The following is a 26,753-nucleotide window of genomic DNA, read 5'->3' as shown; positions in this document are numbered from 1 at the left end:
TTACGGAGAAATGAAGATTTTGGGGAGTGTGCATACGATACTTAGATAAATCTGCGGGCCTTGAGTTTTTTTTTTGCATTTAGTTTAGTCAATTCAGAAAACGGGGCATATGAGAAGAGGGTCCTTTTGGGTAAACCTATAAAGGGAGCATTCCATTCCTTTTGTTTAGGTATAAAAACAAGAGCTAAGAGCTCATATGCCACTTGTGACGAAGCGAGAAGAGCTAAGAGCCAAGAGATCATATGGTATGAGCTCCAACAAAATTCTATGAATCAATAGATTGATTTAAAAAGGAAAATAAGAGGCTTAATGCCGGTCAGGATTTAAAATAAGAGCTTTGAGTCATGATGCCCTTCTAAATATCAAAATTCATTAAGATCCGATCACCCACTCGTAAGATATAAATACCTAATTTTTTCTGATTTTTCCTGTTCCTTTAGCCCCATACATGGTCGAATCTGGGAAAACGACTTTATCAAGTCAAATTGTGCAGCTCCCTGACACGCCTATCAATTTTCATCGTCCTAGCACGTCCAGAAGCACCAAACTCGCCAAATCACTGAACCCCTCCCCCAACTCCCCCAAAGAGAGCGAATCCAGTACGATTCTGTCAATCACGTATCAAGGACATTTGTTTATTCTATCCACCAAGCTTCATCCCGATTCCTACACTCCCAAGTGTTTTTCCAAGATTTCCCCCTCCAACTCCCCCCAATGTCAAACGATCTGGTCGGGATTTGAAATAAGAGCTCTGAGACATGAATTCTTTCTAAAAATCAAATTTCATTAAGATCCGATCATCTGTTCGTAAGATAAAAATACCCCAATTTTCACGTTTTCCAAGAATTCCGGTTTCCCCCTCCAACTCCCCCCAACGTCGCAGGATCTGGTCGGAATTTAATAATTAAAGCTCAAGATCCTTCTAAATATAAAATTTCATTAAGATCTGGTCACCCTTTCGTAAGTTACAAATACCAAATTTTTCAAAATTACCCCCCCCTCCAATTCCACCAAAGAGAGCAGATCCGGTCCGGTTATGTCAGTCACGTATCTTAGACAGGTTTTTATTCTTCCCATCCAGTTTCATCCTGATCTCACCGCTTTAAGTATTTTCTAAGATTTCCGGTCCCCCCCAAAACTGCCCCCCCCCAATTACGCTTGATCCGGTTGAGATTTAAAATAAGAGATCTGAGTTACGAGGTCCTTCTAAATATGAAGTTTCATGAAGATCCGATCACTCTTTCGTAAGATAAAAATACGTCATTTTTTCTTATTTTTCAGAATTAATCCCCCCCCCCCAATAGATCGGATCCGTTCCAATTATGTAAATCACGCATGTAAGACTTCTGCTTTTTTTCCCACCAAGTTTCATCCCGATCCCTCCAATCTAAGCGTTTTCCATGATTTTAGGTTCCCCCACCCCAAACTTCCCCCAACGTCACCAGATCCAGTCAGGATTTAAAATAAGAGCTTTGAGACACGATCCTTCTAAATATCAAATTTCATTGAGATCCGATAACCCGTTCGTAAGTTAAAAATACCTCATTTTTTCTAATTTTTCAGAATTAACCCCTCCCCCAACTACCCCAAAGATAGCGATATCCGTTCCGGTTATGTCAATCATGTATTTAGGATTCGTGATTATTTTTTCCACCAAGTTTCATCCCGATCCCTCCACTAAGTGTTTTTCAAGTTTTAGGTTTCCCCCTCCCAACTCCCCCCCAATGTCATCAGATCTGGTTGGGTTTAAAATAAGAGCTCTGAGCCACGATATCCTTCTAAATATCAAATTTCATTGAGATCCGATCACCTGTTCGTAAGTTAAAAATACCTCATTTTTTCTAATTTTTCAGAAATAATCCCCCCCCAACTATCCCAAAGAGAGCGGATCCGTTCCGTTTATGCCAATCATGTGTCTAGCACTTGTGTTTTTTTTCTCTCCAAATTTCATCCCGATCCCTCCACTCTGTGTTTTCCAAGTTTTAGGTTTCCCCCTCCCAACCCCCCCCCCCCCCCAATGTCACCAGATCCGGTCGGGATTTAAAATAAGAGCTCTAAGACACGATATCCTTCTAAACATCAAATTTCATTGAGATCCGATCACCCGTTCGTAATTTAAAAAACCTCATTTTTTCTAATTTTATAGAATTACCCCCCCCCCCCCCCCAACTACCCCAAAGAGAGCGGATCCGTTCCGATTATGTCAATCATGTATCTGGGACTTCTGCTTATTTTTCCCATCAAGTTTCATCCCGATCCCTCCACTCTTAAGTGTTTTCCAAGATTTTAGGTTTTACCCTTCCAACTCCCCCCAATGTCATCAGATCCGGTCGGGATTTAAAATAAGAGCTCTGAGACACAATATCATTCCAAACTACAAAAACTAAACTGATAGAGAAAACGAAGTAGGGGGTTCAGAAAGTATGAAAGAAAATGCAAATAAAATCATAGAATTAGCAGATAAGACTAGTAGGATATATTACCTTTTTTTATTGTGCTTCGCTATTCGTCTATTAACGTCGGTTTCAGGGTCAGCTACTTTGAATTTGGCATTTGCTTGAATAGCAAATATTTCGCAAAAATAAAAATACATGGATTTAATTTTGTTCTAGTCAGTATTAGAAGAAATTTTCTCAGGTTATGGATCCCAACTATCATTATACGGTAACTCTTAGAGGGGGGGGGGGTCATAAGAATAACCCGAAGGGAAGCTTCCAAATATGAACCTTGTGCCTCAACTGATGTATGAAGGTGTTCCGCGATTCATTCTCTTTGTAGATGTGTATAAATGTAACTTAGGCATACACAGGTGATCACAATGAGATTTTAGAAGATTATCAGGATTTTTCAGGCGAGAAGGTGAGGTCTGAAGATTAAAAATTTGTGTATTGATATTTTTTGGTTCATATTTTTCGGTTTTCGTAAGGGGGAGATGCTCAGGTAAGTGCAAATGCACTCTTTATTTCAAGAATGTATCTGATTTTGTGTAGCTGAAATATCATTTAATTGTACTATGTTAACTGATTTCAGACAATGGGTAGTCAAGAATTTTGTCTGAAATGGAACAACCACCACATGACCTTAGTATCAGTCCTGGATAGGCTTTTATCCAGTGAGACCTTAGTCGATGTTACTCTAGTCGCTGAAGGAAAAAGCATTCGAGTTCACCGAGTGGTTTTGGCTGCCTGCAGTACATACTTTCATGTAAGTTTCTAGTTTTAAGTTCGTATAGTTTGTAAGTGTTAATAACGCCTAGCCAATCGTGTATGGTTATACAATGGGCTGGCTGATCTAATATTTATGTGGAGAACTTGATCGGTCAATCGGGTCCTATTCATCACAAGGGAGCATCATTCTTTTGTCTCACTGCTGGAGATTCATTCAGAACTCAGGAAAAGTTTTATCTGGGGGCTGAAGGACTTCTAATTTTCTACCACCTGGGAGAAAGGAGTATTTTTCTTTGTTCTAATTTTTCCTAAATTTTTTCGTTTTTATCCGTGTCTTCCGACAGGCTGTTTGACTATTTGTAAATGGTTTGCTTTTTGGTCACTGAAAATCAAGACTATATATGTACATTTTGGTTGCGGTAATTCAAAACTGATTACGATATGATATTTTCTTTTTTCTTTTTTTTTTTTTTTTTTTTTTTTTTTTTTTTTTTACTAAGGTTTGGATTTACAACACATATATGAGAACTGAATAACTTATATCGATTGGTATAGGCTGTGTTCTCTTACTTTAGATGGTTCTCAAGAGGCTTTTAAATTTGTTTTCTAAGTATGTGTTACTTCTTATTTATTCATTTATACGGATTTTGTGTATGGCTGAATAGATATCAAATACAATTACTATTACTATCCTCTTCTGTCACTCAAAATAATTGAGAAATGGAACTTTTTATACCAAATATCTTTGTCGCCTGTCTTCGTTGCCTGAACAAATTTTCAAAAACAACAACAAAAAACAAAACAAAATTATAGTTTTTCCGCTGTCCTAAATAAATTACAAAATCTATCATAAAGCCGTTTTGACTTATGCTGTCGATTTCTTAAGTTTTGAGTTAGTTTTGTCTCAATGAAGATTTGGCATTAAAGCTTTATATTCCTCTGAAACAATTTTGAGACAAAGCCTGCCGCTGTAAAATGTTCTGAAATGGAAAGATGCTTATACAATTTAATTCATTGGTACCAGGTCTATCCATTCACCGATTCATATTATTCCTTATAAAGATATGCTTAAAAATGGGAAAATTGTCTCCTTTTCAACAATTTTCAACTAATTCGAAGTATTTTCAATAAAAAAAAAAAAAAAAAAAAAAAATATGTGCGCCAGATCTTAAAATTCAATTCGCTTAATAGATGGCTATGGCTACGGAGTGATGGCAAAATTGTTGTCTTTCGTTCATGCATTAAAAAAGTTGAAAATCAGGAAAGAAAATTGCTAAGTGAACATAAACCTTAAGTGGATGAAATACAAAAACGTAACTTACAAACGTACGGTAACTTTCGAGATTGAACTTCCAAAGTTAATTGACCAAAATTAAATAGTTTTTCGGTTTTGACTGTAAGTTTATACAACAGTAACGCCGAACGTCGATCTGCTGTGGAATGTACGGCAGTCTTTTGGAAAATGGTATGAAAAAAAAGCGAGATAAGTTTGGCTTTGTTGCACTTATATGTTTATATGTTAGCTACCGAGTTCATGAAGTAATGCACCGACTAGAATATAGTGCAAAAATGTACTGCAAAACGCTGTAACTTTTGCTGTTTTGTTATAACGGTAAATCAAATTATGGAATCCTACAGATGTACTTTTCACCTTTTACCGGTTCAAAACGCTGAATACCAGATATTTCAAGAAATAAATAGGTTATAATTTTTCATTTCCCTTATGATATATATTCCCTCTAAAATAAGCTTTTTTGCGGCAAGCCCACCAAAAGGACACATACTCATATCGTTGGATTCATTAGTCTCAAATTTGTGTATTCATCGATTCTGAATTATCATATTAATTTTGCTTTCGCTTTTTCCTGTGGAAAGATCATAACTTGCTTTAAAAAATAGGAAAGCCGTTCGTTTTTCAACAGTTTCGACTTATTATCAACGTATTTTTAATTAAAAAAATGTGTACACCAAACTTCGAAAAAAAAAATTTGGTGGATAGAGCTGATTCTCAGCTATTGAATGATATAACAAAATGTTTTTCGTTGATCAAATTCTTAGGAGAGCAGAAAACTAACATAGAAAAGTTTGCTTAGGGAATATGAGTTTTGATTTTTGGTCACTAAAAACTATAGGCGATTTTGTTCATTTTGAGTATTCCTACTCATGAGAACAGGTATATTGTACTTGCAATTTTAATGTTCTATTTCTAAAAAAAATTAATTGACAAAATCTAAGTATTCAGCAAATAAAAAAAAAAAAAAAAAAATTAAAACTTCTCCACCAGATTCAGATGTATTAGTGTGGCATTCACTGATAAAATCGATGGAAGTACATGATGTTAGCTGAAGGGCGCTATTCGGTTGCTGGCTTGCGAAGCCAACTTAACTTTCCATTGAATATTCGTGAGTTACAAAAAGCTTTATGAGGGATATTCATAATCAGACATGAATTACCTAGACTAGAAGGGAATACAAGCCGACTGTGGAACGTTTTTGGGCTTGTTTTTAGCATTAAGTCTATTTTATTACGCTCATGAGTTAAAAATTGCCATTTTGACAGTTTTATCTTATTTTTTAATCAATAACTCGAAGGGAATGAATAATACTTTTGAAAACCGTGCAGAATCGTCACTGAAACCAAATTACTAATGCTATTATAATTGAAATATTGATTAAGACAATACAAACGTGGCCAGTATTAAAGACAAATTGTCTTTTCATTTGATACTCTCGATAATTATTATTTGTCGGGCTTATGAACCAGCTTCGCTTTTGTATATTGGCAGCTGGTACTTTTTGCTGTTAAGACATAAATTGTGTCGAATAACCCTCTAGAATACAAATTTATAGAAGAAGTGTGAAACTGGGATTACCGTCTTGTAGATTAAACTTATTTTGGGGGAAAATATGTGAAAAATAATACACGTTTTTTAATAGTCTTAGTTCCTTTAAAAGAAGCTATTTTTTTTATATGGCTTAAAGAATTTTTTGGTACGGATTGATCAACTTAGAAATTTCCTAGTTGTAGATAACTTCGAAGACCACACTGCCTTTCCATGACGAAAGTAAAACAGTTCAAAATAGGGATGAAACCTTTTTATTGACAGTGAATAGATATACAATTATTTAACTGGATATTTCGAACACATATACAGTGTTCATCATCAGCAGTAAAACTCAGCAGTTTTACTGCTGATGATGAACACTGTATATGTGTTCGAAATATCTAGTTAAATAATTTTATATCTATTCACTGTCAATAAAAAGGTTTCATCCCTATTTTGAACTGTTTTACTTTCGTCCTAGTTGTAAGTTTGTTCGAGCCAATAAACAATATTTAGCAGGTATTCTCTGTATTCTGGACAGACATGGGCGCAGTTGATGGGTGAACGGTAGGATCTTAGTCTTGTATATCCAAAAATATGAAGATTTTGAACGAACAACTCCCTATAATTTTGTTTTATGCTCTTATATTTCTGATTGAAAGTTCAAAAATGTATTATAAGTAATTCGCTAATGAATGATATGCATGTAATTTTAAAGCTAGAGTTACTTACTACAATAAAAGTCGGAAAAGAAATTAATATTATATCGAACAAATGCATCTTGTGTTTTTCGTCCCTGTTTTGTCCCGGAAATGTGGGTCTCCTTGTATCAGTTTCAGTATGCAAGCGTAGCTGCCTTCTAGGCACATCTACGCGAGGTTGTTGATTCTACAGCAACATCATCAACTTTTCATCATTTTTATCCAAGTGATCTAACATACATGCCATATGGTATATTCTCCCCAAATTCGATCCAAAGAGTATCGAAGGGGAAAAATACAACAATTTTGACCAACTTTTCTTTCTGGGTTTCTATCCCCCCTCTTCCCCCTGTAAAACGTTGCCTCCCTTGATATACGATGACCTCGTGTGTTTTTTCGCGGGGAATTCACAACCTATATTGGGACTTATCTCAGGGATAAGTTTTTGTTCTGAAAACCAGGCCAATATGCACGTATGGAGATAATGGCACGAAAAATAAACAAAAAAAGACTTGATATTTCCTCGTAGGCTATGTTCTACGGACATCTTTTACTTGTTTTACTGCTTCTGGCGTAAAAAAATGTTTCTCTTTTAGGATATTGTGGACCTTCATCAAGACAAATCCTTAGTAATTTTTCTAAAAGACGTGAAGTATGTCGAACTTCAAGCTCTTGTAGACTATATGTACCGTGGTGAAGTCAGAGTGGCTCAAAATAGTTTAGCATCATTGATTCGTACTGCCGAATCTTTAAAAATTAAAGGACTAGCTGAAGCGGAAGATGAGTCGAATCCAATAGAGAATGAGACACATCCGCCAGATCGTGATACCCATTCTCCTGTCCGGAAACGTCGACGACGTTCTGGTGAATCCTATATGAAAAAGGACTCAGTTCCACCAGCTCCCCCTCTCCAACCTGCCCCAGTTATACAAATAAACGAGGACGATAGTGTTGTACCTGTTACCTCTACACCCCGTGTTGTGAAGCAAGTTCCACCTCCCCCTCCCTTAGCACCAGCTATTGAACATTCTAGTGAGTTAAAATTAGAGAAAAACAGTGGTGACTTTGTGAAAGAATATATATCTTCAAATTTAGAAGATTCTAATCATCATGGACCGTCTCCTGTTCTTCCTAAATTAGAACTAAGTGGGGATGAACTAGGCAATGACACTGACCATGGGCAGGAAGAGGAGTGGAACGAAGAAGATTTCTCCGCGCTAGTCTCAGGTATGGTTTCATTTTGTTTTCGTATACTTGTGTTCCTTCTTTGAAAATATTAACTTAATTGTACTGATTTAGTCTTAAACTTTAATGGACTTGAGTCTTCTATCGTGTGATGAAATGCTAACGTAAGAACTGTTTTTATGGCACTTGATATTTACCAAGTGACGTATAGCGATCGCAATTTCTGTTCGTTGGTCTCTGTTTGACTGTCTGTTTGTCTGTCCTGGTCTTACTAGTTTGGACACTTCCAGATAAGCTAGGACGATGCAAGTTGGCAGGCGTATCAGGGACAAGACCAGATTAAATTAAAAATAGTCAATTCCCCTATTCGACCATCTCGGGGGGGGGGGGGGGCAAGCGAACAAGATAGTCAAGAAGAACTTTATTTGCCAATAAAACAAGTGATTGTTGTTCTTAACTGTGGCTTGTTGGTCTAGTAGTATGATCCTCGCTTAGGGGTGCGAGAGGTCTCAGGTTTAAATCCGTGACCGCTCCAATCGTTTTCCCAATTCGACCATCTGAGGGGGGGATGGAAAGACGGTTAATTCGGAAAAAATTGAAAAAAAGGTATTTTTAACTTACAAATGGGTGATCGGATCTTAATGAAATTTGATATTTAGAAGGACCTAGCTTCTCAGAGCTCTTATTTTAAATCTCGACTGGATCCGGTGACATTGATGGGAATTAGAGGGGAAAACTGGAAATCTTTGAAAACGCTTAGAGGGGAGAGATTGGGATGAAACTTGATGGGAAGAATAAGCACAAGTTCTTGATACGTGATTGACATAACCGCACCAGATCCGATCTCTTTGGGGGAGTTGGGGGGTTTCTCGTGCTTTGGCGAGTTCGAGAATAAACACAAGTTCTTGATGTGCGATTGACATAATCGGGCCGGATCCGATCTCTCGTCACAAGTGCCATATGAGCTCTTAGCTCTTGCTTTTTTTTATTGTTCTTCTTTCTCAGTACTGCTGTTAATATCATACAAACAAATATCAAATTTTCAGTCCTTTTTTTTCTTACCTATAAGGATTTAAAAACTGAAATTGAAGTCAGACGAAGTCAGACGTCCATCTTAAACTTGCCGTGGACCAAAGTTAAATTATCAAACAAACTGACAACTTTCTAAAAATATCGAACAACACAGCGTTTTTTGTTACCATGTAATCCAAATAAAATTAGATAAAATCAGATAAAATCAAATTATAAAGTAAAAACAATAAATGGGGGCATTTTGATGAAGCTTTTTTTGGTTTGGCGATAGTGGCTATTTTAGTCTTTAATTAGTAAGTTACAAAACTTGCTTGTCTAAAAACTGCTCTCAAGTAGCTGATCTCAAACATGTCTCAACTTCGTTAGTAGTTTGTGAAATATTTTTTTCAACAATTGATAATGTCTCATTTGCATTCAATTTCTTTTCCAGTCATTTCTTATCCGTCTGTTGTAGTATCTGCATCACAAGTGCATACAAAGACAAGGTCTCCACTTTGTTGTGTGAATATCGTCTGGTACCAGGGAGTGCTTCCACAAGTTTTATTGCACAAAAAATATTCGAAATCAGATTAAGTAACACGTGAATTCTTGTTTTTTCTAACGGTAAAATTTTATAAAAAGCAATTTTGATGAAGGGTAACAGGTTTATTAATGTGCGCGGTCGTTGTATGTATCTTGTTTGTTGAAAAGAAAAAATGGTACTGATCCTAGCAAATTTTCTTTTTTATCATCTACTTCGAAACAAACAACAAAATCATTTCATGTTACCACTAAAGATAGGTAATGATTAGTATACAGTGTTTTAGTATGTATTATTCCTCAGAATAAAAAAGAAAACTAGATATTTCTAACCGTCCATAATCTCATAATGGGAGTAAAATATTTCAGGAGGCATTTTTCTTTAGAAATAAGTTTCTGTCTTTTAGACGCGAATTTTTTTTTTCGTTTTAACTTGGTCTTAAAATGTGAAACATCGTTTGCTTGTAAATTTATTTTTGGGAAAATACAACTACCATTTTTTCCATGCATCTGCTGTAATATGCTTTTGATAATTTACATTTGAAAAAGTCCTGTAGAACTGTTCTGTTGTTCTTTTTGATGCGCATTATTAAACCTTTTTTAGGGAACCCCCAAACTGAACTTCGCAAACATAGGCAGATATGAAACATTCTCACAATGACTGAGGTGTGTGACAATGCTGCCGTATCCGATATCGTTGCTCTTAACAGCTGTTATTATTACGCTTTTTGCCTTATATTTTATATTATGCCTTATATTTTATATTATTCAATATTTAGAGCTCTTTTTTTTTCAGACCAAACAGGAAATTCTGAAACTGGTGAAACGTCGAGATCTCTGCAAAACAATTCTCAACAAGGTGAGTTCCCTATCTTTTTTCCACTTTCAAGTTGGTTTTTTAAACATTCCTTTTGATAAATTTTATGAAAAACTATAATTGGCTTATTCTTAGCTTTCTGATTAGTTGAAATATATATTTATTTGATTAATATTTAATATTTGTTTGCTCAATCAAAAGGAATGGGGTCTGCATATACTTATGTCTCTACACATTCAAGACCATTTGAAGTTAAAACCTGTAATTGGGAATTAAAAACCACAGATTTCAAACCAAACACCACTGGCCACACGGGGGCTTGAGTTGGGAACCCTTCCCTTTGAGCAGTTGGAAAGACTCACTTTCAATTATTTTTTTTGGAAATGTGACAAAAGATGATGGAAATTAAAATATTTTGAAAGAAAGACTTTTTTTGCAGTAATGTACTCCCTCCTCAAAAAATTCCCGGCCTAGGGGTTTGAGCTATGTGTGCATCTAGTCTCTAAATATCCGTTTGTTTCGTCCAGTATGCATGCTACTGAGAAAATATTTAAGGCTTACTAGGCATTGCCAATACCGTAAGAGTTATAACATATCGTCAATTGGTGCATGATTGTCATATCCGGTCTAAATCAAAGATGCACCGAAAAAAAATTGGTTGGTCAATTTTTTAGAATTCCTTCAAATTTTGCATAGAACGATGATACCTGGCGATAATCAAGGTGTCCAACTTCAAACTGAATATTTATCCCTTCAAGAAAAAAATCTTCTAAATGATAAAATTGAAGAATATAGAATATATTTTCTAAAAATAATAAAATGTCTGAATTTAAGCAAATGTGGCTTAAGCTTTCCTTTAAACCATATGCTTTGTTTTGAAGAGGAAAATTCATACGTTTCTGAATGGCAAGTCCTATTTTTAGTTTCCTGAAAACTATTTTAAACACAATTTTTTCATAAGTTTGCTATCAACAGTTATGGTGCCTAAGATCTTTCTAGAACACGATATTTATTAAATGTAGTATCCGAAGTAAGGAAGGAACTGTTTTGAAGTACCAAATTTTGAGGACAAACTTGTGAATCTTCGTTTTTTCGCTGAATTCTCTGTATACTGGTATATAAGGGGGATTGGGGTGACCCTCCTTATATTGAATAAGAACCCCAGACAATGTAGGAAATATTGGCCCATTAACAAATACACTGAAAAACCTACGCCAATCATTCCCCCATAAAATGTGGACTGCGAGTGCATATCCACAAATGTGAGTAGTATTTCCCCTCCTCATAAGAACAAAATTGTCGACCCCAACTCAGGAAGCTTTTACAGGTTTGTCCAATGAGAAGAATTTTTAAGATAATTCTAGATTATTTTGAATGATTCTGCTTTAAATTTTAAACACCATCGTTCCAAAATAAGTCAACTTATGATGTATGTGATACGACTTACTGCCAGACGGCAAACTAAGAAATATCTATGACTCAGAGTATAACAAATTGAACAAAACAAAATTATGGCTTTGGAATCGTGACCGAAGCTCACGATTAGCTTTTTGTTATCTTCAATTAAGTTTCTAGTTGACTTATACTGCCTCTTAATAGGTTGGTAAAATCAAACTCCTGTATAAGAAGCTCGTTAAACTGCATAAAATAAATAGCCTTATTAAAGAAAAAAAACATACCCCTGGCTTTAATTGGTTTGTGTCGTATATCGGTTTTTCTTTTTTTGTGGGGAGGGGGATGGAGTGTTTGTGTGGTGCTAATATCCTCATATTTTGCGGGAATGTATCCATTGCGGTTGAATTTGTACGTTTACTTTCAGTGTGGGTTTTTTAAACTGATCCATAATACAACCTATTTAATGCTTCATGTTAAATTATGTTGTGATTTTGAGACAGGTAGAGGAGGGGGTCCTCAAGTTTTGCCCAAACAAATTAAAATGTATTGACTAATTTGCCCCAACAAATTTAAAATGTATTGACTATTTTGCCCATTATTTTCTTTATTTTTCTTAAAACTTGATGTTTTTATGATTTTGGCTGTAACCCTGAAACTTGCAACCTCATTTCCTTCTACCAAACTGAATTTTTACTTTTGTGCCTGTTTGGGATAATCCTGTTTATTTAGTACTTGTTTTGAGGGAATCTCCTCACGGTTATCGAGACTTGGATCATCAAGAGCGCTGTTGTCGAAGTATAAACTGAAAAAAGTAAATTTGGTAGATTTGTACCAAGTATATAACTTACAAATGAAACCCCTTGTTTACATAACATGGTTTTAAAAATGGTCTTGAATGTGAGGGAATTGCACTATGTCGGGTGTTTCTTTTATTTTCTATGCATTATTTATAAGTAAACCAAAAAAAGTATTGGTATGTGTATTAAAAAAAAGTACTCTGTCTATGTTCAGAAGTTAATGCATGCGTGTTACAACAGTTCCGAAGTTCGTCAAATATACTAAAATTTGAAAAAAGCCAGTAAGCTACTAAAATTTGAAAAAAAGCCAGTAAGCCAAAATTAAATAAAATTGGTAACAGTTTTATGAGAAGTTAGGTAACATGAAAAGAATTTTACCATATCCCATTTTCTGAGTGTCCTCCTCCCAGGCCATGATATAGTGCTCATCTGTCTATGCAGACAGACCAACTTGAATTTTTTATTTTCTTATATTTTGCAAACGAAGTTCTTTTCTGTAACCTACACCTTTTTGTAGTTATAAAGGGAACAATTAACGTTGTCCAAGTATTGCATGGTTTGAAATTTATTACAAAAGTAGTTTTAACATGTGATCTGACTGAGTCTAATTAGGTCTATATAGGATTTAAAAGATTCTTTTTGTATTAATTGGGTTATAAGGTGTTTACAGAAAAGAACTTCGAGATTTTTACGTAAGTATCTATCAACAAAGAATGGGATGTAGCCAACCCGATATTGTTGCTGGATATTTATGTTGTTATTCTTATTTATTCAGTGTTAGGTAACTCAAGACTCAGTCGGACGCCTTGTGTGATACATTAACAGCATGGTTTAAAAGTAATACTTTCAAGTTTTCTTTGTAATCAGTATTAGGCCTCACTACTTAGTTTGAGTTACCTTTGCCTTTATTTACCAGACAGGCACGAGCTATAGTAAATATTTCCATTAAACCCGATAAATTTTTTAAATTTTATTTTGACCGAAAAATAATAAGAAATAGCTCTTGAATCTCTGGAACGGAGTTTTTTCAGAAAAATGCTGATTTACTGGACGCCTTGTCATCTATAAATTTACTTGCATGTTTTAAAATTTCCAAAAATTTCAAATTTGGTATAATTTATCAAAGGTGTTTTTCTTAAGAGGCTCCGTGTTTTGTGCTTTTGTTTTATTTCTTTGTTGCTTTGGGGAAGAACTGTCAGTTAGGGGTTTTTAGGTTTCCCCCTAGGGCCGTTAGGTTCCCTTCGCAAGGAATCAAGTTCGAATCTTGTCTTGCATCTGGATCGTTTTCTCCCTTTGGTTGAATCTAGTTAGGTCTTGGTAGGTTGAAAATTAGGTCACAACTATTGACTTGTGGCCCTTTGAACTATCGTTCGAGGGTCGTTCTAAATATGTGTCTCTCTGAAATGGAAGCAGAGCTCTTTGGGAGATCGGCCGAAGTTTCGGTTACATTTGTAATTCAATTTTTTTGAAGAAGGAGAATACATGAGTATTGTTCTCCTTTCATTAAGTTAACCTTTAAATCTATGTGAAATAAGTTATTTGTTAATTCAATGTGTTCAGTTTCGCAGAATTTTGTTTTTACAGCTTCTGCTGACTAAATACAACATTGTGAATTTGGATTGAATCACTGGTAAGTTGGTCATGTAATTTGACTTCAATATTGTCAATTGTCCCTTTTTAAGCAGAACGGCCCAACTTCTGGGCTAATCTCAAAGCCAAATGGCCCTGTTATTTGATTCGACTAAGGAAGGACACACCGCATATCGGAGGCGGATACTTTGCTCCATTCATTCTCTACACCTCTGACCCTACCTTATCCGTGTCAAAATGCGGTTGCGTATTATTTTGTTCGGTTTATTAGAATCAACCCTGAATTCATTATGTTTATATAAATATTCGAAAGAATATTATAATTAGTTCAATCTGTTTTGCGATTATGAAGTGAATTATCCCTCTCATTTCCTACACATTGGTTTCTACGCTTGTAGAAGATATATATATATTCCCTAGGTACATGGTGTGAGAACTTGTGAGTGTTGTGTAAAACAGTGGAAACGAAAAACAAAAAAGAAGGACAGATGAACAAAGGTTGTAGACTTATGCTGATGCTTCATAAAGATTATGATCAAGAGTAAAGTCAATCTTGATGGGTCCAAATGTCCTTTTGGTTAAAAAAATTTGGATAGGAAATAATTTTCCTTCTCCGTGATCATCAAGCCTGTGACTGGTAAAATTACCCTGGAAAAAAATTATGGAGATCGGTTTGCGGATCTGAACATGCCTGTCTCGGTGAGAATTCTTATTAGTTCTAGTTGCGGAGATTATCGAATAGTAACACAAACGGCCCGACGCATTTTAAATAAGACGGAGGATCTCAAAAATTAACTGGAATAAACATGACAATGGCAAATTTTACTCAAGGTACGTTTCCCCCCAATTTTTACATTTTAGTTTCTGACAAGGGGTTGCACACCGTCAAACGCGTTCAATGTCTCCCCGAGCATCATCTGGTTTTGGTTTCTTGTGCCTCAAGTCCCATGTCCCGTTTCCTGTCAAAATCACCAGCCTTGTTTAGTTCTTCCCGTATATGCTGAGCGACATAGTGTGCAACCTTTTGATTTGTTTCTTAGAATGTTTCGCCTCTTCTTCCACTTATTCTCAAGGAATCTTCTACAATATTTATTGTCAAAAATATGTATTAGAATATAATTTGAATTAATTTATATTATTTTTGCCCCTTACTGGTTCGTTTTGTCAAACCAACTTATTGGACGATAAGGCTTCGCGAAACGCTAGGATACATCACTGGCATTTCTGTCTTTTTAGTTTAAAACGCTACAATTCTTGATAAAAACATTCAACCTTGAGGCTGGCTTAGCTCCTCGCCTCAAAGGTAGTAAAATAAAATATTTTATCTTATGAATATTTAATTTTAAAGGCTTCTAAATTCAGCCCTATCACTTTTTATCTGTGATGAAAGGTAAATTGAAACCGACCTACGTCGGTTCTTAAAAACTTAGGACTATTTTCATAGGCCGTAGTTGTTTAGTAAAAATCCGTCGAATTCGTTTTTGTTCAGTGTTGCTCAAATTAACCTTGAATATCCTTGAAATCAGACACAATGTAATTTCATAGTCAACGCAATAGTACTGACTTAATGAAGCATGGGTGTTTCGTAGCTTTTTTTTCAGAGGTCATATAGAACAGTATTTTGTAAAAAGTTGGGCACTGCTTATTCGATCGCAAAATCTCAGCTAAGGCGTCCTTTTTTGTGTAACAACACTGATTAAGGGGTACGTCTTATGTGCTTGCCCGCACTCCCAAACCTCAGATGGCACCGAGTATGAGTTTCAAGATTCTACTATATTCACAATGGTCAAAAGGTTAAAAAATGCCTTGGAGGGTGACAAGAAGATAAGTGCATGCCCCTGGCCAGGGGCTAATAATTATGCAAATATTTTTTGTAATATAAGGAAATTTTACTAGAGAACAACGTCGGTTTGTTACACCTTGTTGAGACCAAGGTCAAAACAAGATTTTTGATATTTGAATCCCCTATTGTCTCCTTTCCCCGCAATCATTAAAGAAAGGTGGACATGCCACATGTTCTTGAAGTAAACAGTGCAATAATTTGGTATCTTTATTATTGAAAGGTCTGTGATCGCTTCAATCCCCCATTGAAAATCTTGATGTAAAGGTGAACATGTTAAGTCTTGTTAAAATCAGTAAGCACCTAAAGCGAAGCCCTGCCTTGTCATACTCTCTTTTTCAAAAGGGGAGAGTGAGGGGTAAGTGTTAAAAACAAAAAGATAATGATATAGAAGTTGCAGATAATTCTGTTGGATTGATGGAAGCCGTGAATGGATCGTGGACCCTCTGTGAACTAGTTGATGACAAAATTTCGTCCTTTTTCATATCCTTCAATATTTCATATTAATAAGAAATCCTATGTAATGGCTTCCACGTCAGGGTCTGGTTGATCAGGGTCTGATGAGCGAAAATCGAAAACACAATCTACACTAAGAAACATACTAAAGTTCTCTAATGTAAATTAGAGAACTTTAGTATGTTTCTTAGTGTAGATTGTGTTTTCGATTTTCGCTCTTCATTTGCTTCTGTGTTAAACAATGTATTCAACAATTTGCTTCTGTATGCTTCTTCGATGATTTTGTTTCCACGGTCTTTGAATGTCCGAATAGGGAGTAACGGAGGGCAGTTCTAAGGTCCCACGGTTACTTGTTTTTGCAGAGAAAAAAAATATTTAGTCAACTCACTTTTGATTTACCTGAGTGACATCAAGTATTAGCCAGAAATTATTGTTCCCACTTAGCCATTGGTCAATATCATAGAGATAGAAAAAAGAATACAGTCAGGATTATTGCTAGTTATGTCTATATCTTTCATTCTTCCTTTGAAAAAAAAAAAATCCAATTCTAAAATTTTGTCTGACTGCGTTAACTTGCCCTGACTGCGTTAATCTTGCAGAATCTGCCCTACTGTTTTTTCCCTACCTTTATGGCTAATATTTACACAGAAATTGTCATAGATTTGTTTACAGTTGTGTGACAACTCTGGTAGTGAATAACTTTTCAACTAGTATGAAATAGTGTTCTTGGCAGGATTTTAGATCTTTGGAGCAGGGTTTTTCAGAATCATTAGAATATCAGGTGGATTACATAGCGAAAACACAGGCCTCCGAAACATGCAGCACCACTCTTTGCATATCGATATGTCTTCTGTACTCACTTTAAATTTTGATACTAATCTAGTTAAATGCACTATTGGAAACGTATTCAAGGAATGGGCCCGCGAAACGCGAGAAATCATTGAAAAGGAGCTTCACGTCCAAAAGGCTGTCTGATTCGCCTCTTGTACCGTAAAGGACCGTTCATAACGAGAATTTACTAATACTGAGATTTGGCTGTTACTAATCATTTAATAAAATCTTCTGATTGGTAGACCTGATAAAAAGAAAATGCCATTGTGAATGGACCTTAAGTTTGATAGACTGTAAACGACCTGGTCTGTTTTCGGTGATGTTCAAAATGGATATGCTAAATAAAAAGGATTTTCACATGGATCTGAAATGTACAGAAAAGCCAGTCATCACCAGTAGAACTGATCAGAAATTAGTCGTCAAAAATCAGAGCACCTTCTGCAAATTCAGGTCTTGGGCAATCGTAGTTAATATTAAATAAACTGCAAAACGACCGCCACGCTTCTCTGCAAGGAATATGTTTTGATTTTCGACGGTCTGTCAGTATTCTTAATAATGTTCAATTTCCTTTCTAATATTTTGCATATCCATGGCTTGAAGTAGAGAAGTAGATACGAATTTTCTCTGCTGCTTCGGCAGGGTTTTTACAGAAGGATTATTATTATGTTGAGTACAACTTCTAAGTATGCGTCGACCTGGTGAGTAATTTTGTTCCAAGATCCTCTTAGATTTTTAAAAATTAAATAAAATTCTGTCCATTATTTTTTAATAAAGAAGGCTCTGTGAAACTATGAATTTCTTCTGTATCAGATAAATATTCTTTGACAATTATACATATACTTAAATATGTATACAGTTTTTCCAATAGCATTAACTAGTAGTATGAAAATATATGCAGAAATTTTAGCACACAATTTGCCCACTAGGTACGTACAAAAAAAAATGCAAGGAGGCTTTTTTGTTAAATATTGTTATGATGGCGTTTTGAGATTCTTTCTAATCCGCCGTACTGTGTTTCAGGTGACAAGATGTATAAATGTCCTAGTTGTCCAAGAGCATACAAATATGTACACACATTGAAACGACATCAGAAACACGAGTGCGGCGGAAAGAAAGAATTGAAGTGCCCAGCCCCAAACTGTTTCAAAATGTTTTCTTATCGGCACGATATGGAAAAACACTTTCGATCCCGACACTGGGAACTGGCTTGGCTTTCAAGACGACCTGTTGTTGATTAGGACCCCCAGTTTTCTTTTGAATTGGTTAATGAGAAGTGCTTTAATACCTAGATCATTTTTACAATCAAATGTTATTTTTAGATAATAAATTTTTGCCTTGCGATTCTGGTATAAATGCTCTATTTGAAAGCTAGACTTGCTTGAGTTGTAAATATATTAAGCTTTTCCACGATAGCTCAAAAATTATCGAGAGGCTGTTAGGTTAACATTCTGGCGAAAACTCCTTATCCGTGTTATATTGGGAGCAACCACTTCAAACATCTCTGTATTTCCGCGAAGTGTATCCTCTGTGGGCTATAATTTGTGAAGTTGTTCCTGGTAATACAATCCTGTCCGTCGCGAAGATATGTCGCAAACTTCTCTTCCCAGATACTCTTCGAATCATTTCATTCAGCCTTCATCCTATGGGTGTCAATTAAGTTTCTATATTATATATACATATATATATATATATATATATATATATATATATATATATATATATATATATATATATATATATATATATATATATATATATATATATATATATATATATATATGTTTATATATATATGTTTATATATATATTATATATAACATATTTGACATACATATAATTTACATTATATAATTTTATATTATATATAACAATTTGACATATATATATATATATATATATATATATATATATATATATATATATATATATATATATATATATATATATATATATATATATATATATATATATATATATATATATATATATATATATATATATATATATATATATATGTATATATGTATATATGTCAAATTTTTCAAGGATTTTCAAATGTGCAATATCAAGATATTCCAAGATAAAACCTTGCTGTAGATAAGAATAACCTATAAAGAACAGTGCCTTAATTTTTTCTTCTATTGAGTGTCTCGTGACCAAATGAGATCCGAAAATGTTTGGCAGAAAAGCGATTGTCTTGAATCACTGAAAAAAAAAATGTATTTAAACTACTGTTGGTCCAGTGGCGTCTCGACATTTTTTCCTCTCGAATCTCAACTATTTCAAAAATCGCGAAATGCTTATTCCTAGTCAGATGTATTATATCCATATTTTACCCATATATGTTATACTGATTATTGTAGTCGAGTGTACTTTGTACGTCGAAAAATGTATGCTTATGAAAGGGAGGAAAGTCTTTTCTGTCAACTAAGACTGGATATTTTTACGTCGATAAGCTTGGCCGTATGCACTGCAGTTTACCCAGTTTGTAAATTCTTATCCTCAGTAAGCACCCAAAAAGCGTTGCACAAGTAAAGTCTGATATACTGTCCAGCTGAAATATGGGTGTTTTTTAACCGAAACACAATGTGGATGCTGTAACTTGATAAGGTGTCAAATTATACAAAATACATTTTACGAAAGTAAATTTTTTAGCCTTTTTTATTGTTGTCAAAGCACTTTTTTTTGTGAACAATGAATGGGAGGGGATATGACACATTTTAGAGGAAAGCATAAGCTTAAAAATTGATTAGTGTGAAGGATTGTGCCGTAAATGCAAGTTTAAAAAAAAAACATAACAAAGAACTGGTGATGCCTTTTGAATCATCGTCGAACTAATGCGAATTTTCAGCCCTTAGTTTTTTCATAAAAGTAAGTCTTGTGGGTATTCGCTTCTTAGCAGTTTCATGAAATTATCGCCAAATTCTAACTGTAGTACTGTGTTTCAGGTAGCACGAGATATAAATGTCCTAATTGTCCAAGGTCATACCAATATGCACGTACGTTGACGCGTCATCGGAGGTACGAATGTGGTGGGAAGAAAGTATTGAAATGTTCAGATCCTTTATGTCCCAAAATGTTTTCTTATCGCCATGATATGGTTAAACACTACAGGTGTAAACACTTAAAAATCTACGAAGTTTAGACTATTTATTGACATTCCGGTGATCTTCTTGATTTAAATATCATATTATTGTGAAAATGAACAATTGGGTGTATGATCGATTGTGATTCTCAAATGTGACGTGGATTATTTTATATATCATGAATTTAGTGCTTACCTTTGTCTATTTCTATTTATTTGTATGAGGATAGCCTATAGACACGGAGGAAATTAATAAAATATTTAATGGGACAAATCGTTGTGAAGCCCTACAGATCCTTAGATAGATCTAAGAAATGATTCGGAACTCCCGTCTTGATCCGAATTTACTATATTTACTTAGCTTTTCTAATCTTATAGAGCAGGGGTTCTCAGACTTTGACACTGTACCCTCTTTAACCACAAAAATATTTAGGCACCCCTTCTCAGTCACCGGGACTAAGTAAACTATAGCTAAAACATAAATAAATTGCCAGTCTTAGAGTTAAAGGTTTTTTTTTTATTTTTGTTGGCTAGCCGCGTACCCCCTAAAAGATTTTGCGTACCGCCAAGGGGTATGCGTACCACAGTTTGAGAAACACTGCTGTAAAGAATAGATAGGAGCCATACAAGAAAAAGAACAACATTTGTGTGTCACTTTTTGGACAAAATAAAATTGTGTATTTATTATTGAACTATTCTAAACCAAGGGAGTCAGATAATCTACCCCCGATTTATACTATCGTTATCTTTTAAATTACGTCTCATGTCGCTGAGATTTCAATTGGTGCTTGGAGTCTGAAATGTTTGATACAACATTTTAACTGTGCACGTTGTTTCAGGTACCAAGAGATATTTATGTCCTAATTGCCCAAGATTCTATCAAAATGAACAAACGTTGAAACGTCATCGGAAATATGAATGCGGTGGGAAGAAATTATTGAAATGTTTAGACCCCTTATGCCCCAACATGTTTTCTCATCGTCATCATATGCTGACACATTACAAGCGTAAACACGCATGTTTTGTTGGTTCTGAAATGGAATGTCGACTTTTCGAAGATCTATCAAGTTACTTTTAATGTTACAAGTGTAGATGAACTGTCGAATGAAAGTGTAAATTACTCCAGCTTTTGGCTTTGACCTACTGCTCATCTTGTGCTTTTACTTTTCCACTTACCATATTTATTTTATTTATCATGCTTTGAAAAATTAATTCAAGCGAAATAAATGTTAATGAAAAGTTGATTGTCTTAATAAATAAATCACCGAGTTAATTAACTATTTACATATAACTTACATCTATAAGAAGGGAAGTCCTAATTTAAGCATTCTACGAGGGTCCTCTGTTTTAGTTGCATCGTCGTTGAAGAATAGTTCCTTAACCTAGATGTACAGAGTCTACTGTAATATAAGTGATGACAATAAATATTAGAAAAAATAGCTAATATTGTTGAGGCAATTCTTGTTAGGTCAAATTCTTAGTAAGGCAAAAATGTCCCAAATTAGTCTCCCTTGGTTGTGATTATGAATTATAGCCCCAAAATTTTGCTTTGTGTTATGTTGAAGCCATTCCACATTTCGGGGTTGTAGGAGGGGCAGTAGCTATAATTATTCTACAGAACGATCACGAGGAATGTCGTTTTTTCATCCTAAGGAATCCTTCCTTTTACTCGTTTTGGCGTTTTAATAAGAGCATAGCCATTTTCTTTCCATAATAATGTCCTTATTGTAAACTCTAGGAATACTATATACAAATTTAAAAGGCTCTAAAATGACCGCCAAATTTTTTTTTACTTTTAGTTGATTCATCACTAAGCTTTACGAAGCTCCTCGTTACTAACTTTAAAGTGTTTCTGAAATATATCTCTGAAGCTCATGAGATCATTTTACTCCTAGTATTTAATGAATGCCTTAGTCCGACGGGGTCTCAGTGAAAGCTACAGTTATCAAATATTAGTTTCAATATGGTAGTATTAGTTTCAATATGGTCGTCCGAAATCAGAACACAATTGAGTAAAACATTTTTCAGCAATTTAGAAGCTCGTAGATTATATAGAATGATGATAATCATGATGTTTGAAAAGAAAATTAACGAATGACAATTTATCTAAAGACCTCCTGTACGTCTCCAATCGAATCAAGAAATGAAAAAAATATACGTTGTGTCTTGATTTTGGCTGACCAAATTTTAACTGTATAAATGTATTTCAGGTAGCAAGAGGCATTCATGTCCTAATTGCCCAAGATCATACCAATATGAACATACGTTGAAACGTCATCAGAAATATGAGTGCGGTGGAAAGAAAATATTGAAATGCTTAGCTCCCTTATGCCCAAAAATGTTCTCTTATCGCCACGTTATGGTGAAACATTTTAGGCATAAACATATGAAATGAAATGGTTATATTAACCGTAGATTTTTTGTGGTCCTTTCAAATTTACCATCATGTGTTATATGTTGAAGAACCGTTGGGTGAAAGATTGGCTGTGATTTGAACAGCCAAGCGAAATGTGTCGTCTCTCGGACCTAGTGTTTGTGCTTATCCAATTTTATGTATGTTATATTTATGACCACGTTGTGTATATCTCTTAAAAGAATGAATAAAACATCTTTGAGACTAGTCCTTGTTTGATCTTAAAAACTTATAGATTTGTCAATATTTCGTTAGCAAGTAATCATATTTCCTTAGTAATATTTTTATTTTAGTCCATGGTTTTGTGTCTCGGTTTTCTTTTCCAAAATTGAAACTGAATTTATCCTCTAACTTGGCGATCTCGGAATTTCCTTACTTTAAGAACCATAAAGAAACTTTGAATTATTGTTCCACTAACTTAGGCATCTCTAAATTTCCTTACCCTAAGAACTATAACCACTTACGGTGTGCAGTTGTGTGCTTGTGAAAAACGAAAGAACCCAAACGCTTCTATAAGAAACATTTTTTATTTATTTTTTGAATTTATAGATTTTAGTAAAATGTACGCACGTATATATACAAATACCTTTCGTATTATAAAATACGGTGTACATATTGGTAGCTTTAATAAGATTTAAAGGTTAAAACTGACCATTTCGACTAAAGGCTAAACGCCTTCGTTCTAATCGGACCATTTATTCTAAACTCGAATATACAATCATAAGTTTTCTTTCGTCCATATCCTTCATGTGATTATGATGATAATCCAAAAATCAACAGACCCGATAAGGTATTTTCTAATATTCACAATTTTCCAGAAATTCTTTTTGTGCATATTGAGTAATTCAGACTCAGACCGTTAAAAATATTGCGAAACTATGGGTAATAAAACCTTCTTTCCTTTTTAAATCTTTCATAAAAATAGCCTAAGAAGGAAAGTTAATCTTTAGAGCCATAAAGCTTAATCCCTTGGAATCCTTTAGTGTTACTGTTAGTTACCATTACTATTAGTTCCCTTAGTATGGACAAGGACTCTTAATGCATCACTATGACTGATCATGATCGTATATATCCAAGTTCAGTAAGTTCTGATGATTTGGACCCCCTTCCCCATCTTTGTCAGCCAACTAAATTTTCCGCAGATGGCAGCCAATTCATTTTTAAATGGGATCCTTTTAGAGTCTTATTTTTGTCTAAGACAAATACGTTTTTGCGCCAGGGTTGCATAATAAGTTCTTGGGCTGAGTTGCCTGCCAAAGTAGCTTCAATCGTGAAAAATTGAGAAACTAGTCGGTACGCGTTGATTATGATACCTTGTTGTCGAGCATATTACATTATGGTGTATTGTTTTCAGAACTAAATTTGTTGAAAAACTAGTTCGTGAAAGTCATAACATGACAATTTTTGTTCGTTTTCATAGCCGCCCCGAAATAAGATCAAGCACATTATCATAATTCTCATCTCTACTTTGATTCTCAAGCTCTTTATGTCGGCTATTTCTTTTCATCTATAGACCAACAAAAATAATATAAGCACTTCGGCCAGAATGTCATCTCTGTTAATAATCGAAATATGGCCTATCTATATAAACCATTCAGTTCTGTGTTTCATGGTTAAACGAGGTTTATTCAATTGTCCAGAATCGACTAAACCGACTAAGTGCATATTTTTATCGATGGATCACCTTAGCATCAAATACCATCTATAAATTAATAATCAGATATATCAACATATAATTTGGACGAATCGAGTAACATTAAGGGACATAAAACCTTGTTTTAACTAGACTACAAATATCAATAACAATTACCTTAAGAAACTTGGGATGAGTTAAATCTAGTGATAGCATCACGAAACCATGTTTAATATATTACAAGCAAATACACTTTCTTGTCTTGTGTAGTGAAGCCATTTTCAAAGGTTTTTATTCTACTCCCAAAGAAATGACTAATTGAGGTTGCTTAAAACAGTGTTGTTTGGTGTTGATAATTTTGGAAGGTGTTAGGGGAGTATGGAAGGGACAGCCCTTCAGCGTGCCACGGAATCATGTCCGATGAGGATACTCAAGCCCGTCAGATCATATTCTATTTTTTCAGCCAATCGATTGAAGGTACGGCCTTTTGAAATTGGAAAATAATGGGAGTGCAGCGTCTTGGTTATTAAATGATATTGACATGTGACCACACTTAAGGTCTTCACTAGCGGACATGCTGCCAGTGGACACGTAGGAGCTTCCTTGGGCCACAGGACTGCTTGCGTGATACGCTATGCAGTTTTTCCAGGTTTTGACTCTGGACTAAGTAAAGTAATGAGGTTTCCACTGACACATGTGCGACTGCTTTGTGTTATGGAATTAACGGCTATTGACGTTTTGGTTTGTGGTGTGCATGGTCAGTTGCATGGCATGTCGATTAGCGAATAAACAAGACCAAATGAAAATGGAAACATTTCCGAAATGTAGTCAGTATCTCTTCCTTGCAGGTTCGGAAATGAGGTACCACTGCCCCAAATGTGACCGTTTTTATGTCCTGCGAAACAGTCTGAAGCGTCACCTGCGTTTCGAATGCGGCGGCATCAAATCTTTCATCTGCCCTGTTTGTGGGAAACGATTCTCCCATAAATTTGATGTTATCAAGCATGTTAAGAAAATCCATGGTTTAAAACTTTTAGAGCAGGTTTAAAAATGGTTAGATTTTGGTTAGTTAATGGTGTACAATTGTTGACTGGTTTATAGTTGGGTTGAACTTTTGATATTAGCGTCGGTTTGATAATGGAAAAATTGCGGTTTTTGTGTGAGGGTATTTTTATGCTAATCTGTCCGTATTTTTCAACTTTCATGTGGTACTAATGTCGAATAAACCTGAAGACTATCCTTGCTTTTGCTAATTTTGCTTCATCTTGTTGTTTTTCCTTATCTGTACCATATTGCTATTGTACCATATACGTACAATATCTTGCTTATTGTAATGGCTTTTCGTTAATTTTTCGAGGGGATATTTTAATTTTTGCTTTTTGTCTCGATTGCATCAGGGTCTAGTTTTAAATATCTGTTGCTCTTTATTCACAGCGCCTTTTATATTGTTTCTAACTTATGGTTATCCGGTAAATAATTTTAACTCCAATTGAAGCTCGCGAGTTTTGTTTAAAGCCTTAACATAAGTTGGTTAGACTTGTCAACTAATCTCAAAAGCAAAGTTAGAATATTTCCTTTCTTGTTATGCTTGTTTTCATTATTTTTAAAAGCAACAGCCACCATAAGATTTATTTCATTTTGTATTTGGATATTCGTTTTCCTTTTGTAAGTCCAAGCTAGAGTTGCATGAATTACTCGAGCAAACCATTTTTTTGTGGTCTCATGTAAAGTATCCTTAAATTCAGCCTATTAATGCCCCATGCTGTTTGGTTATTTCTCCTGCTGTTAAATTTCGAATACCTTCCTCATACAGTTAAAAACTGAAAATTGCATATTTCTGCAAACTTTGCAATATATCACATGTGTCAAGAATAAATCAAGCAATTGTTTAATGCTTGTCAAACAGCTTTGATAAAATCAAACAAATGATAGTGGATCAAATAAACTGACTTGTATAGGTATTACAAAATCTTATGATATTTAATAAATGTTCTGTTTAAATACATGCAAACATACATGGGGAGGTGTTGATGTCACCGACGTTCTTTAGAAGGACCCCTCCTCGCTATTACGCCGCACAGGGTCATTTGGAGGAGATGGTATAAAAGGTCAACTTTGATTAATTACATCGGGTGTGATGAAATCCTTGAATTAATGCTAATCGACCACATTCAAGTTTATCACTTAGTTCTTCAAATTCCTCATTTCCTCACTGTCATTTTTGGTTCCATAGCTTATGCCATTAGTTCGCGAAATCAAAGAACTATAATTGATAAAAGATAGGGTTGGGGTCAAATTAATCAGCTCAGAGTTTGTCTAGCATTGGCTGGAAAGCTTTCTGGTTTAGCTTAAGTATGACTTGAAAAGAGTAAACGACCCATTTAGTTGTATTTTGTTTGTTTGCCCGTTTTGCTTAGTTTGGAATCAGACACGATCTCCTTACTGATGCCTCTTCTCTGCTATTTCAG

The 26,753-nt window shown here is 34.8% G+C and overlaps 1 protein-coding gene across 50 annotated transcripts in view; it reads left to right on the top strand.

Annotated features, from left to right (window-relative positions):
* The window catches only part of LOC136026339 (longitudinals lacking protein, isoforms N/O/W/X/Y-like), a 170,247-nt gene that overhangs the window by 7,923 nt on the left and 135,571 nt on the right, over positions 1-26,753 (top strand). For 44 of the 50 annotated variants that reach the window (XR_010617271.1, XR_010617272.1, XM_065702782.1 and 41 more), the window contains exons 2-4: positions 3,031-3,204; positions 7,289-7,919; positions 10,225-10,287. Coding sequence is in view for 48 of the 50 variants with exons in the window: in XM_065702782.1 (XP_065558854.1) it covers positions 3,034-3,204; positions 7,289-7,919; positions 10,225-10,287 (865 nt within the window). In the remaining 2 variants the exon portion in view is untranslated. Of the gene's footprint in view, positions 1-3,030; positions 3,205-7,288; positions 7,920-10,224; positions 10,288-18,174; positions 18,496-20,102; positions 22,860-25,133; positions 26,745-26,753 lie in introns of those variants that run through there. The other 6 variants (XM_065702803.1, XM_065702802.1, XM_065702815.1 and 3 more) reach the window with 6 other exon arrangements.

The sequence above is a fragment of the Artemia franciscana genome, chromosome 4, assembly GCF_032884065.1.
Source record: "Artemia franciscana chromosome 4, ASM3288406v1, whole genome shotgun sequence".
Taxonomy (NCBI): Eukaryota; Metazoa; Arthropoda; class Branchiopoda; order Anostraca; family Artemiidae; genus Artemia; species Artemia franciscana.
The sequence above is the reverse complement of the archived record's forward strand: the minus strand, read 5'-3'. Positions and strand labels throughout refer to the sequence as shown.